This window comes from Palaemon carinicauda, chromosome 6, assembly GCF_036898095.1.
Source record: "Palaemon carinicauda isolate YSFRI2023 chromosome 6, ASM3689809v2, whole genome shotgun sequence".
Classification (NCBI taxonomy): Eukaryota; Metazoa; Arthropoda; class Malacostraca; order Decapoda; family Palaemonidae; genus Palaemon; species Palaemon carinicauda.
This window is the reverse complement of record NC_090730.1, coordinates 66,556,876-66,572,196: the sequence shown is the minus strand read 5'-3', so window position 1 is coordinate 66,572,196 and position 15,321 is coordinate 66,556,876. Positions and strand designations below refer to the sequence as shown.

General features: G+C 37.5%; 1 protein-coding gene across 11 annotated transcripts in view; it reads left to right on the top strand.

Moving 5' to 3' along the window:
- Positions 1 to 15,321, top strand: part of Plc21C (Phospholipase C at 21C) — a 935,201-nt gene that overhangs the window by 535,098 nt on the left and 384,782 nt on the right. For all 11 annotated transcript variants that reach the window (XM_068375234.1, XM_068375236.1, XM_068375240.1 and 8 more), the window contains 3 exons: positions 12,096 to 12,192; positions 13,362 to 13,571; positions 13,956 to 14,110. In XM_068375234.1, coding sequence (XP_068231335.1) covers positions 12,096 to 12,192; positions 13,362 to 13,571; positions 13,956 to 14,110 — 462 coding nt within the window. The remainder of the gene's footprint in view (positions 1 to 12,095; positions 12,193 to 13,361; positions 13,572 to 13,955; positions 14,111 to 15,321) is intronic.

Below are 15,321 nucleotides of genomic sequence, written 5' to 3'. Positions count from 1 at the left end.
CAAGGGGCTAATTACTGTACTGTAATTGTTCAGTGGCTACTTTCCTCTTGGTAAGGGTAGAAGAGACTCTTTAGTGATGGTAAGCAGCTCTTGTAGGAGAAGGACACTCCAAAATCAAACCATTGTTCTCTAGTCTTAGGTAGTGCCCTAGCCTCTGTAGCATGGTCTTCCACTGTCTTGGATTAGAGTTCTCTTGCTTGAGGTACACTCAGGCACACTAGGCCTATTTGATCTTATTTTTTTTTCTTCCTCTTGTTTTTTTCAAATGGTGTGTTTGGCAGGCTTAATAGAAAGGCCGTGGCTCCCTAATGGTTTGTCAAGATGTTGTCCTTTCCTTATCTGATTCTTTTACATTTCAAAACCATCCTTACTGTCCTCCTTTCAGTTGAAGTGGCTATCCTGGAGAGTATTTAGCCTTTCATGGTGTATCGGCTCCACCATGTTGACCAATTTTTCCAACTTTTTTTATAGTCTATGGGTTTGATTAATCACTTTATTTATATTTCTGTGCATATTGTTTTTGTTATCATCTTGTTAATTTGGTTTTTATGTATGATGTATCTATTTTATTACCATTAATTCTTATGCTCTCTAGAGAAATTGAGCAAAATTCGGGACCAGTGTGTCGTAGATTTTGTCAATGTCGTCTACTGTATTGCAATATTCGTGGTCTTCATGCAAATATTCAAGACCTTACAGTTGTGTCCAGAGATTATGATATTCTTTTGTGGTCAGAAACCTTGGTTTCTAATATGAGGCACTCATCTGAGCTCCTTATAACTGGTTGTAAGAAGCCAATAATGTTGAAACGCCATTCCAGTTCCACGGCCAGGGGAATGGCGGTGTATATGAGGACTGAGTACCCTGTTTCTCATAAGTCCTGCTATGAATGTGGATGTTATGAGATTCAGGTAATAAAAGAGTGTGGCAGACAACAATTTCTATTTGTGTTTGATCTACCGGAATCCTGACATGGAGGATTCTATCTTCAATTGTCTTCTTACCATTATGGCTAAGATACAAGAAGATGATAGAAAGGCCTCTTTTGTCTTTGTTGGTGGTTTCAATGCTCCACATAGCTAGTGGTTAAATATTGTTACTCCTACTGACCGCCATGGCTTAAGAGCTTTAGACTTTGCTTCTGAATCAGGCTGTGAGCAAATCATAAGGGAAGCTACTCACAGGTTTGGTAACTGCTTGGACCTCGTATATACTGATTCCCCTGGCGTTATAACAAGTAAGGTTGGTTCCCCAGTTGGGACATCTGATCATGCCTTGATTTCATTAGTAATGAAGACTGAGCAACCTGTCCCTGATGTATCTTACTCGTGTAAGATTTAAATGAAATCTCAAGCAGACTGGAATTGGATTTTGCATGATCTTTTAGGCTTGAATTGGTCATAATTGTATAGTAGTATTGATACTGTGGTCCCCTTTAAATGAGAATCTAGTCAACATAATTGATAGGCGTATCTCTTCTCGTGTACTAAGGTACCGAGTGAAGTACAAACCATGGTTCAAAGATGATTGTAGACGTGCTTATTTGGAGAAGCAGGAGGCCTATCATTTTTGGAAAGGTATCAGATCAGATTTAACCTGCAATAACTATATTCAGCTTAGAGCTTTTGCTCAAAGACTTTATGCTTCAACTGAAAAAGAATACAATTTAACCATAAAATAAACCTTTTCTGGTACAGCCCAGGAGCATGATTGGTGGACTACCCTTAAATCTGCACTCTTTGGTGTAGATGCAACAGTTTCTCCTTTACTTAAACCAGATGGCTCTATCACTCCCTGTCCAAAGGAAAAGGCAACCCTTTTGGCAGATGTGTTTGACAGCAAGCAGAGTAATGAGAAACTCAAACTTCCTTATTCCTGTTTTCCTGAGGCTAAACTAACTAGTTTAGCTTTTCTATTTCATGAAATTAAAGCTCTGTTGATGGACCTTGATGCTTATGGAGGTGTAGACCCAAATGGTGTTTTTCCTTTGTTTTTAATAACGACCACAGATTTCTTAGGTCTAAACTTATCTGTTATTTTGCACAAGTTAGCAAAAAGATGTTTTAGCACTTATTGGAGAATTGGTAATGTTACTCCACTTTGTAAATGTGTTTGTGGTAGCTCAAGTCCAAGTGATTACCGCCCAATTTCCATAACTCCCATATTATCTAAAGTTTTTGAATGTCTTTTGGCAAAATGTCTTAATAGGTTTGCTGAAGGTAATCATCTGTTCCCTAATTTGTAATTTGGTTTTCATAAAGCCTTTGGTGCATGTGATGATCTTCTTACAATCTCCAGTGCTGTACAGAAATCCCTTGATTGTGGTCAGGAAGTTTGTATGATTGGCCTTGATTTTAGTGCTGCCTTTGACTGTGTTAATCTTGCGGCCCTTGTTTTCAAACAGTTGGGAGTTTGTGGGTCGTTTCTTAGCATCATTATTGAATTTTTAAGTAACAGATTGCAAAGAGTTGTCGTTGCTGGGCACCAAAGTGAGTATAGGAATGTGATATCTGGTGTTCCTCAGGGTAGTGTTCTTGACCCATTACTTTTCATACTATATACACGACATGTGGTTTGGTCTATAAAACAAGCTTGTTGCGTATGCAGATGATGCTACTGTCTTTGCATCGATTCCATCTCCTGAATGTAGATCTAGGGTTGCTGAATCCCTTAATATGGATCTAGCAAAAATTAGTGTATGGTGCAAATTATGAGGTATGAAGTTGAATCCTAACAAAACTCAAAGTATAATTGTAAATAAGTCAAGGACCGTGGCACTTCAACATTTGGATCTCAGTGTGGATAATGTTTCTTTAATTTTGTATGACTCTTTTAAAACTTTAGGTGTGACTCAACAGCAAATTTACGTTTGAGAAACACATTAGGTCTGTGTCTTCTTCAATTTCACAAAAAATTGGCCTACTGAGAAAGTCTTTCAATATTTTTAGTGATCAATCTATTCTGAAGAAGTGTTTTAATTCTCTCATTTTACCTTGTTTCGAGTATTGTTCTTCTGTCTCGTCTTCAGCTGCTGATTCTCATCTTAATTTGTTGGACAGAAACTTACGGTCTATTAAATTTCTTATTCCTGATCTAGATAATTATCTCTGGCACCGTCGTTCAATTAGTTCATTATGCATGTTACATAAGAATTTTTATAATTCTAACCATCCTTTACATTCAGTTGATTTTAATAGTCAGGCCTTCTCCATCATAAGGCTCAATAGTACACAGTACTCTAGAAGTTTTATTCCAGCTGTGACCAAGTTGTGGAATGATCTTCCTCTTCGGGTAGTTGAATCAGTAAAACTTCAAAAGTTCAAACTCGCAGCAGGTGTTTTTATGTTGAACAGGCTTACATAAGCCCTTTAATAGTTTATATATCAAATATCTGATATAATGTTGTTAATGTATTTAAAATATTTTATTTTAATTTATCATTACTTCTTATATAATTTATTTATTTTCTTCTGTCTTTCCTCACTGGGATATTTTTCCCTGTAGGAGCCATAATACTAGAATAAAAAGTAAGCTAATAAGATCGTTATGAACGCCTGTGACGTGCGGAACGTAAAACGAAGTAAAACTAGTAACGCTCGAAAGCTACCAGGCATGCCAACCTAACATGAAATTACGATACTGTAATATCGTAAACAATTGTTATCGTAATAACAGACCACCATAATATAAAATAACACGGGGTGTGAACCGTGGATACCCAGAAAAGTTCAAAACAAGGAACAATCAGTATAGAAGACTCATTGTAAAACGTTAAGAACGAAGAGAGAGAGAGAGAGAGAGAGAGAGAGAGAGAGAGAGAGAGAGAGAGGAGGTGGCCGATCGCTACGAAGACCCGATGCGGGGTCGTGGATAACATAAACTGTGATAAAATAATACATAAGGGCAAGACCACCTCCAAAATCTCAAAACTCATAGATCTGGTACTTAACTTAGGTGGAGTGATGGTAGGGTCTGACATCCTGAGATAAATCCTGGGTAATCCAAGGAAAACACGCACCAGAAAAAAGAAAACGTAAGCCAACAGGTGCTATGTAAAAGGAGTGACGTCACTGGCGTGGGTGGGATCGTTCGTAGTAGCGTTTCAGAGCTAGGATGTTGAATGGCACCTCGCTGTTCGGGGATATTGACAGGAGATATCCAAATGGTGCAAGGCCTCTGGTTGTGATTTAATCACGCCCCAGTTATTTATACCAACACCTTAATAGGTGAACGAGTTGGGTTCAACCTAGCATTTCTATACAATTTTTTCTCTGGTAAAATTCATAGCAGTTATTACCTTAGAAATGATGTAAAAGGAGCATTTCACTGGGCGGCACAGGTCAGAGCTCAGAAATAATAATAACAATTAGGGTTTGTGCTATCCTTGAGGAATCTGACACAGTCTGTGTTTGGACCACTTGTGTCAGCTTGGGGTATGGGATCCGGAAGGGGCGAAGTTTCAACTCTAGAAGGAGAGGAAACCAATTGCTCTTTGGCCAGTTTGGTGCCACCAAAGCTACTGCTCCTTTGAATGAGCACAGTTTTGGCAAAACTTTCATCAGAAGATTCACCGGAGGGAATAGGTAAATCTTCTTCCAATGGTTCCAGTCCAGGGTTAATGTGTCCATGCCATAAGCCTGAGGGTCCAGGTTCGGGGCCACATAACAAGGAAGCTTGTGGTTGAGTTGTGTCGCAAACAAGTCTACCTGGAGACCCGGAACCAGCCTGGATATCCACCGGAATGAATTCATGTCTAGGGACCATTCTGATTCCAGTGGTTTCGTCCTGGATAGGGCGTTTGTGGGAGGTCAACTTAGAGTTGACGCATCCCCATTCCGAGAGTGTATGAGCCCAGACAGCTTGGGCTTGTTCCTTAGGAAATATCACTGTCTCCTTTGGCACTTTGTCCATTCGGACGAGGGCATGTTCCTTCAGGCGAACAAACCCATTGAAAGGGAACTGGAGGTCAGGGGGGTAGAACTTCAGGTCTTCCAAAGGGCGGGTACCCAAGCCTTCCAGAGTCAGGGTGCCGTCCAAGTAAGGAGCATGTCGAGCAAACCGCCAAGTATTGTTCTTATCGAACGGCGGTAGCTTTGAGGTGTCAGGGCCTACGGGCGGAGCTGGTTGAGTTCCGGAACGGAGAAGACTAGCCATCATGTCTTTGAGCTGCGTCATTACAGCGGAGTGCTTCTCCAATTTTGATTCCATCATCTCTTGTACCATAGACATGGTTACAATGGGGTCCGAGGAGCTACCCACAGCTGAAGCCTTGGCTTTAGCGGACTTACCCCTCTGTCCTTTAGAAGGAGGAGGGGTCTTTGACATCACTGGGATGTCGGGAGCTGAGGAAGGTCCGGGGACCGGTGACATGGTTGGAGGCGAAGCCGGATTAATGGGTTTTGGTTTTTTTTCTTTTAACAGGCTTAACCTTGGGGCGGACCGACAAGGAACCTTCCCAAGGAGAAGCCGAAGGCTTGTCAAAGCTGAGGAAGGAAAAGGAAGAGGAAGGAGTAGGAGAGAGAAAAGATTCTGCCAGGTCCTCCACACTACTTACCTGCTCATCCGTCGGTTCGACATGGATGTCCAGAGCGGAGACGTCGCCAGAAAGCTGGTGTTCCTCTTCCGTGGGCAATGCCGGTCTGATAACGTCGATTAGGGGAGTAGCCAGGTCGGTAGGTACGGCGGCCAAGGGAGATCCAGGGAAAAGCCGGGAGGCCATGTCCCCGTCCAGCAGGTAAGGGCAGCCTTGAGGGGCGTTCTTCCCAAATCCTAAGACCCAGGTCCAGAGGCTGGATCTGGCCGCCTTGAGAGAATCCTCGTCAGCCTGAAAGAGGAGGGTAACGTTAGAACGAACTAGAAAGGCACGGAGTAAAACAGACTCAAGTTAAAATCATTTTATAAATAATTGCACTCGTCTACAAACGAAGAAATCTCAAAACAACAATAACAGTATGAATGGTACCATTGAGAAATCTTACCTCATCATTGAGGAGAAGTGACGAGAGCTCATAGCAGAGCGAGCAAGACTCTGGGAACCAGACCATATACGGGGCCTGGCCTGCTTCCCGGGCGAAGGAGATCGCACAGTGGGTATGAAACCGGCAGACGTCATGGCCTACCGGATCAGTAAAGGTCGCTGAACAACCTTTGGAGGCACAGCAAAATTTCTGTAATATAAAGAATACTGTAATATAAGTACAAGAACTCCTGGAGGCTCTAACTTAACCTAAAGGTTAGGTAATATGCTTAACCAAGGACTGAAGGTCCATTGAGTAAGAGCTAAGATTAAAAGGGGGTTCTATATGATGTGTATTAATGGGTTCGTGAATATATAGGGAGCTGGAGCTCCACTGTAATTACTGCATCGAGAATAGATATGTTTAGGAAAGGGTATACTCCGTAGTGCGCCGGAGTGCCTTATGTGTGAATTCACGAGGAGCCGGAGCTCCTGAGTAATTACTGTATGAATGCGCTACGTTTTTGTAAAAACTATCAGTGCTTACATTTTAAATAAATGTACAGAAGGTTACCTTATAGTTTTGTTATCCAATTTTATAATAAAAACTTAGTGTATCTATCTACATCATGAAAGCTTTTGGTAGAGTTAAATAAAATGCAGATGGTTAGTTTACTGGATTATTTTAGTTGTTGTTGTTTGAACCAAAGGCGTAGGGTGTCGGCCGCCATTTTTATTGTTTTGGATTGTCACTGAAACAGTTGTGAGTAGAAGGGTCTTTTCTTAGCAGCATTATTGATTTTTTAAGTAATAGATTGCAAAGAGTTCTTGTTGATAGACTCCATAGTGAGTATTGGAATATGGTATCTGGTGTTCTTCAGGTTAGTGTTTTTGGCTCATTACTTTTCATACTATATACACATGATATGTGGTTTAGCCTGGAAAACAAGATTGTTGCATATTATTATTATTAATGTTACTTGCTTAGCTACAACCTTATTTGGAAAAACAGGATTCCATAAGCCCGAGGGCTACAACACTGAAAATAGCCTAATGAGGAAAGGAAATAAGGAAACTAAAAGAGAAGTAATTAAAAATTAAGATAAAATCTTTTAAAAACAGTAACAACTTTAAAATAAATCTTTCGTATTTAAACTATAAAAAAATTAAAAAACAATAAGAAGATAGATATGATAGAATAGTGTGCCTGAGTGTATCCTCAAGCAAGAGAGCTCGACCCCAAGACAGTGAACAATCATGGTACAGAGGCTGTGGCACTATCCAAGACCAGAGAACAATGGTTTGGCTTTGGGGTGTCCTTCACCTAGAAGAACTGCTTATTATAGCTAAAGAGTTTTCAGTGAAGAATATGTAAAGAATAGACCAGACTATTTGGTGTATGTGTCGGCAAAAGGAAAATGAGTTTTAACTAGAGAGAAGGATCCATTGTAGTACTTCTAGCCACTCAAAGGACCCAGTAACACTCTAGCGGTAGTATATCAACGGGTGGCTGGTGCTGTGGCCAACCTGCTACCTACAAATGGTGCTACTCTTTTTGCCTCAATTTAATCTCTTGAATGTAGAAGTGGGATGTTGAATCCCTTACTAGAGCTTTGGCTGAAATTAGTGCATGATGCAAATTATAGGGCATGAAGTTGAACCATAACAAAATTCAAATTATGGTTATAAGTAAGTAACAGCAGCTCCTCAACATTCAGATCTCTGCATTGATAATGTTTCTTTAACTTTATATGATTTTTTAAATTTTAATTGGGATTCTTGATCACAAATTTACTTTTGAGAAAGGCATTTAGTGTTTCTTCTTTAATTGCACAAAAAATTGGCTTATTGATAGTCTTTTAAGATTGTTGGTGATCAATCTACTCTAAAGAAATGTTTTAATTCTTTCAGTTTACATTGTTCTGAGTATTGATCTCTTGTATGGTCTCATCATAATTTGTTAGACTAAAACTTGCAATCTATTAAATTTCTTAATCCTGTTCGAGATATTGATCTCTGGAACTTGTTTCAGTAAGTTCTTTTTGCTTGTTGCCTAAGATTTTTCATACTTCTGACCATCCTTTGCATTCTGATCATCCTGTACATAGTATCGTCATGCTTTCCGTGAATCTATTGAGAGTTGCTGCCCCATCCGCAAGTAGTAATTTCACAGCCCAAAATGGGCAAGACCCTTTAAAGGTTACTTTCATAAAACCAGAGGACAAGGAACAGGGAAAAATAATACAATGACTTCTAAATCTAAATAGTGATTCTCTATGCTTTGAAGTCCCTGTATTGATAAAACCACTGTATCTTTTTCAGTTGCAGATGGAGGGGTTGGGTGTGGTACTTTAAGTTTTCAGGTGGTAAAAGATGATTACAGGCTACCTTTCAAGCAAATTTCTCCCGTAGCAAATTCAGACTTACTCCCATGACCAAGTTTACAGGCTAGCTCTCAGGGAAGGAGTAGAAAGTTGGATGGACAAGGCCATTAGAAAGGTATAAACAATTTCTGGGGTTTTATAACAAGCTGATTTTAGCCTTCATGCCTTTAAGGTGATGGAGATCAGTGCTGGATGTATCAAAACGGAACAGGTTTCTTCTAGTTGCAAGGTTTTATATTGAGACAGCCTCATCTATGCAAGCTCTATTCAAAAGTATGACTGGATATTCTTAATTTCTTGGACAGGAGGTTATGGTCTATTAAATTTCTTATTCCTGATCTAGATATTAACCTCTGGCAACGTCGTTCACTTCATTATGCATGTTGCATGAGGTTTTATATAATTCTAACCATCCTTTACATTCAGATCATCACGGACAGTTCCATCCTGTTTGTAATACTAGGTATGCAGTTAATTCTAATAGTCAGGCCTTCTCCATCATGAGGCTCAATACTAATCAGAACTCTAGAAGTTTTATTCCAGCTGTGACCAAGTTGGGAATGATATTCCTAATCGGGTAGTTGAACCAGTAGAATTTCAAGAGTTCAAACTCGCAGCAAATGTTTTTATGATGAACAGGCTTACCTAAGTCCTTTTATAGTTTATTTATCAAATATTTATTTTGATGTTGTTAATGTTTTTAAAATATTTCATTTTATTTCTTCATAACTTCAATCATTTATTTATTTCCATATTTCCTTTCCTCACTGGGCTATTTTTCCCTGTAGGAGCTCTTGGGCTTATAGCATCCTGCTTTTCCAACTAGGGTTGTAGCTCAGCCAGCAATAGTAATAATAATGATAATAGATCTATCAGATACATATCTTTCTGAGGTGTGTGTTCAGGAGGGAAACTTAATTTTCGGTGCCTTTATTTTGGTCACAGCATGGCCCCCAAGTATACATTCATATGAGGGTTCTAGTCTCCAAATGGGTACATTCACTAGGATTTTGGATTCTTCTGTATCCAGATGGCTGACTAGTCCTGGTAAAATTGATTATTCTCAATCACCTCTCCATGTTGGGGATTTGGATGATTTGGAAGTAGTGTATGCTCACTCTGAATCAATCAATCAATTATTTATTTGAGGATGATAGTTGTGTTAGTTCTTGTCAGTCTTTTCTTTTAGAGAGGTAACTCTAGCCTCAAGTTTGTGGTGTTTTTCAGAGACACACAACCAGCAACACCCCACAAGTAGTAAAGTATCTCAGGATTGATATCATCACTAGATCAGTCCTTGCCTGACACCCAACTAAGAATGAGTCTATTAAAGTTCCACCCAAAGCACTGTTGGAACATGAGACCCTCGCAAGCAAGTTCTTATTCTGCGGTGTGGAGAGTTAGTTCAAGTACTGAACTGATGTAGCAATCAAGAATTTATTCTTTGTGGGATATCCTTATAGTCCCCTGATATAAAATTCACTTTATTTACAGATGCATCCACAGAAGGATGGTGAGCAACCCTGGGCAACCATATGCTGTCCCCAATGTGAGACTTGATGTAGGACTCTCTACATCAGTTGCCTACAGCTGCTTGCTATTTGAAAAGCTTTATTGTTGATGGAGGTTCTAGTAATAAACCAGACTGTCTGTTCATACTCGGACAACTCCACCACATTGTCTTATGTGAGAAAACGGGGAATCACCAAATTAGAGACCTTATTCCATTAGCTCAGGAACCTCCATGCTGGACAGAAGCAACACATATTACTTTGATACCACAGTTTTTGCTATAAAGATTAAAGTGTTTATCAATCAGTTGAGCAGGAATGATCAGTTCATTTCCACAAAATGGTCTCTTCATCCTCAAATATGTAAAAAGCACTGGAAGAAGTTGGGAAAATCTCAGGTGGACTTGTTTGCCATGTATCTCAATCTAAAGATGGAAACATTTTGGCACCCCATTACTGGACCCCTGGATTTTCGGAGTAGGTGCCATGTTGGAAGACTGATTAAAACTAGATCTTTATGCATTCACTCCTTTTGCCATAATCAGAAGTGTGATCAACATTTTCAGATGGTCGAGAAATGCAAGGACAGTTCCAGCTCTAAAGGGAGTGATTCACAGACATTTGCAGACATCTTACATCTATTTGCAGTTTCATCCTATGAACCTACCTGCAATGAGGAATCTTCACCAATAATCTCATGGGCACATAATACACCAGAATCTTCTCTTGCTTTGAGTGAATGCTTGGAGAGACTCCACACTGTGATCAGAGCAAAAGTTTCAAAACCCTGTAGACTATCTATAATTGCTTCTAAAAGAAGGCTCACATTTTTTCTCCACCAAAAACAATGTTGGTGTAAGTCATAAAGTTTTATTTTGCTACCAACTCATCCCTGTAAAATATAATACTCTTTGGTTTCTTGTAATGTGACAAAGGGTCCTTAATTGCTACTATCAAGGATATAGATCTATGTTAGCTTTGATACTACACCACACATATAGTTCTTGCCAACAATACAATCATTAAAGATGTTATCAGATCATTCTGTATTGAGGATCCACCTAAGTCCAATTCAGTTTTCTGGAGCTTGGAAGTGTTGGGACTCCTGCTGGGTTCTTAGTTTTAGCCCACATAGTCAACTGGGTTTTTCTTGAAGCTCCTCTTTTGGTAGATTTGCTTAAGCCAAGCAGGTCAGCAAATTGAAGGTGGTACCCTTAATAGTTAGAATTCATGACATTAGAGGAATGGCAACATTTATTTTCATAATAAAATCTTTCCCTGGAAAAAGTAAAGACAGCAGGGCAATTGATGTTTAACCGAGTCGTTACTTCTTGCTAAAAGCAAATTCAGTTATGTAAGACTTATGTTGTTTGTTAGGCTCCTTGTTGTGGCAATGATTATTTTAGATTAAGAAAGTAATCTCTATATGTTCTTTTCTTCGTTTTATTATTGGTTGTGGAGCTGAGGGATGCGTTAAGGATACTTTTTGGTGGTTAGGTGTGCCTTGATTTCCTTAGAGACATTCTGTAGGCTAGCCCTATGATTTCATGTTGATGGTAGTCCTTTTGGTGGTGTAGTTCTCTAAATGTAAGGACATGTAATGATGGAGTACTGAGCTTTGTAAGTTTTCTCTCCTGTTATTGGAGCTAGAGCAGAAGTTACAAGTCCTCTGTTATCCTAAGATTGCCTCGAGGCAAGTTGTCTGGATGCTGAATTCCAGGTAAGAGTCTTATTTCAGGGTGGATTTCCATAGCTATCCTAAATTGGTTACTACTACCCAACTTCAAGTCAATGAGGGAATCATCAAAATGGATGTTGGGTAAGACTAATTGAAATACACTAAACAATTCTGAAAATAAACCCTGAGAATTCCTATACCCAACATTCAATTGATCAATTTTCCTATCCTCTTATAGTGAGGACAAAGCAATTGTAAAGATTTCAACCATGGTGGCCATGTGTTAGCGGCACATCACAGTAGTAGTAGGTATCATGATATGGGATGGCTGTTTAAACAAATCCACTACTGATCCTCTTATTTTTTTTTAGTTTGTCAACCAAAGCCGTGCTTTCAAAGCCTATGCACATTGAATATTGGGTAAGTATTGAAATAGTTATAATTTTTCTTTTGAAGATTATGTTACTGTATACTGTATGTCATTATGCTTATATTTAGAATAGTACTTAAGTCAGATTTTTGCTATGAAAATTATCTGTAATAAGTCTTCTTTTATATCCCATCAGACAAATGTAGAAGCAGAAGAGGAGGCAGGAGCTGAGATATCTGCTCTAGTCAACTATGTACAACCCGTTCATTTCCACTCCTTTGAGATTTCTGAAAGTGAGTTTAGACCAAAAGCATTGTTTATTTTGTCAATTACTCTGCTCTATTTATGATTTTCACAACACAAAATTCTGAAGTTTTACTAGCTAAGTGTCTCAAAAACTTTAGCTTCTTTTAAGAAGTTTTCTGTGGTGAATGAATTATGTTGTATCTGTAATTGTTGTGAAAGTTGGCATTAAATTCTTCTTACTGTGGATTGTTTTTTTCCAGTCATACAGTAGAATTTCTTCAAGAAGTGGGTAATATTCAAATGTAGCCTTGGTAAAGATACCTTTGGCATCAATTAAATTTACATACTGTAATTGAATTTATGATAAATTGTGAGGTGAAGTAATGAAAAGATCTCCTGTGAGGCCTTTCTGTAGAGGCAGATCCTTTATGGTAGTTGCCATGATTGTTTTCTTATCTTATTCAGCTGTACATTTACTGCTTGTTGCTTATGTGATAGCGATTTAGCCAATGAAATGTTATGCTGAGTTGTACTACATTGTTTTGATACATTCGATTTGTTGATATGATTGGAAATATCTCCTGTATCATAGATTGTAATACACAGTAGCTTGTTATTATAGTTCACCTCACATAGATATATATTTCTCACAAACATTTGTATCATTCTTATGGTCGTAGACGATCAGGAACTTTTGAGGTTTATTCGAAAAGATTTTTCTTTATATTGTAGCAGACCCTTGATTCTCCTCACATTTTCTTCAATACATGATGAAGGCTTTGTTGCTAAACAAGTATTTTGTATTTTTTCTTTTGTTCATGTGTATAGTAAGCACTTGTAAATGCAAGCGTATATCTTTAGCATACCATATCAGATAGATGAACATAAAGTTTACATTTAAATTACTTGTTTCCAATTTAAACATTATGATGACTAAATCCCTTTCCATCCTTTTATTAAAATATTTTAAGAATAATATTACTGTTTATTATTATTATTGCTATTATAAAGTATTGTAGTTCACTGTTTTACTGTATATGTTTTAAGCAGTTTAAGTTTAAAATATCACGTGAATCTCCATATCCATAAACCTATCAAATATTAGCAAATACTGTAAAACTGAGTGTAATTCATAATCAATTTAAAGAACTCACATTTTTGAAAACTGCTAATTTTTTAGGCTATTATTTGCAGTGTCTGAATTATTCTTCCTCAGAACGAAATCGGAGTTATGAGATGTCTTCATTTGTGGAAACACATGCCAGCAATTTGCTGAAAGAAAGCCCAATGGAATTTGTCAATTATAACAAGAGGCAGTTATCAAGAGTGTACCCTCGTGGAACTAGAGTTGATTCTTCGAACTTCTTACCGCATCAGTTCTGGAATGCTGGGTGCCAGCTTGTGGCACTCAATTACCAGACTTTAGGTAAAAGCATGATAGAATGGATTTTTTTTTCTTTTTGTCTGTACTGTAGTATTATTCAAGTATTGGTTACTTAGCATGGATGAGTTACTGGTCATTGCTCAAGTTGGTATTTTACATTTTTCTTAGGGAAAAACAAGGAAAAGTAGCATAAATATTAAATGGTAATGATATAGTAGATTTTTGTAATGATCGATGAATCTACTGATTGAGAGTGTGTTGGTAAACATGGTGTTCATGTCTATGCATTGAATTATTTTCTTTGATGTATTGTTATAACATAGTGCAAAAGTATATACCATACAGTATTCCAGCTTGTAAATTTAAACAATAATGAAAAATTTCTATATTTCTATATGGCTTATTACATCACTTGTTACATTTCAGATCTGGCAATGCAACTAAATCTAGGTATCTTTGAGTACAATAACAGATCAGGTTATCTTCTAAAGCCAGACTTTATGAGGAGACCAGATAGAAAGTTTGATCCATTTGCTGAATCAACTGTAGATGGCATCATTGCTGGTACAGTTTCAGTTAAGGTAAGTTTGTATTTTCTAAAGGCAAAGGGGAAATAATGTTGATAACTTCTCCAAATAGCATCTTACATAAATGCATTACTGTACAGGTAGTTATATATGCCACCCCTGACTTATGAATGGATTAGGTTTCCTACCATCAGTGAAAGTAAAAAGTAGAGTAACTGAATTTCCTAATGACAAACTCATAACTTTTAGCTTATCTGTCTGTCATTAAATGTTCCTCAGACAAACAGTCTTTGAAGAAAGAAGTAAACTCAAATTTATGTCTGCCGAAGCACAAGCATGCATTTTCTATATTTGTTATTATTTTCAGTAGAAGGCATTTCTTTCCAGATATAAATAACTTATCTCAGTTTTTATTATATCTTCTCCACATTGCAGAGAATCATATTTAAATTTAAATTGGTATTTGGATAGTTTATGAGCTCTTATTTGCTACTGATGTTACTGTTTTTGTTGGATCAGTAATGCCCGAATTATGCTAGTACTCTACAAGTTTTCCATCCATGAATTTTATGAACAGGTTGTGTTACATATTGAGAAGTATTTTTCCATTATGTTAAGGTGTTCAATGATGATTTTATGGTTATTACCTCTTGTTGTACGTATCTAGCTTAGTGACAGTTGTGGTTATTTTATTTATTCCTGCTCAGTTACGGTTTTACTCCTATATTATACTCTGTGATATGCAAGTACAGTATATTTATGTTTTGCATATATAATGGATTTACATATTTATATTACTTTATTATTTTTATTGTACTTCATGTCATTCAGCTGTTGCTTTGTTTCTATGTTGAGCTATACATACTGTACATATAATATTGATTTTGTGGGGAAATTATTATTTTTTATGTAGTGTAACTCTTCATGCTTATATATTCAATAGTTATTGTGGTATATCTATGCATGATTTATATGGCAGAAATTATTGTAGATCTTCATGGTTATGTTCAGTGTTAAGGCCAGAAATGTTAGCTTAACCCGTTTGGTATGAGGCACCGGTCCCCGCACAGTAGCTGTATACGAAAATTGTGACTCCTGGGTGTATTTTTTAACCTGTAATTGCATGGATTTTTATTTTGTTACTGCCAAGTGATTATGCAATAATTTTACGATAGATAGCATTCAAAATATATAAAAAAATAGTCAATAAAATATTTCACTTTATAAAGAAATGTTAAAAAATATCAATTTCCTTTGACATAAAA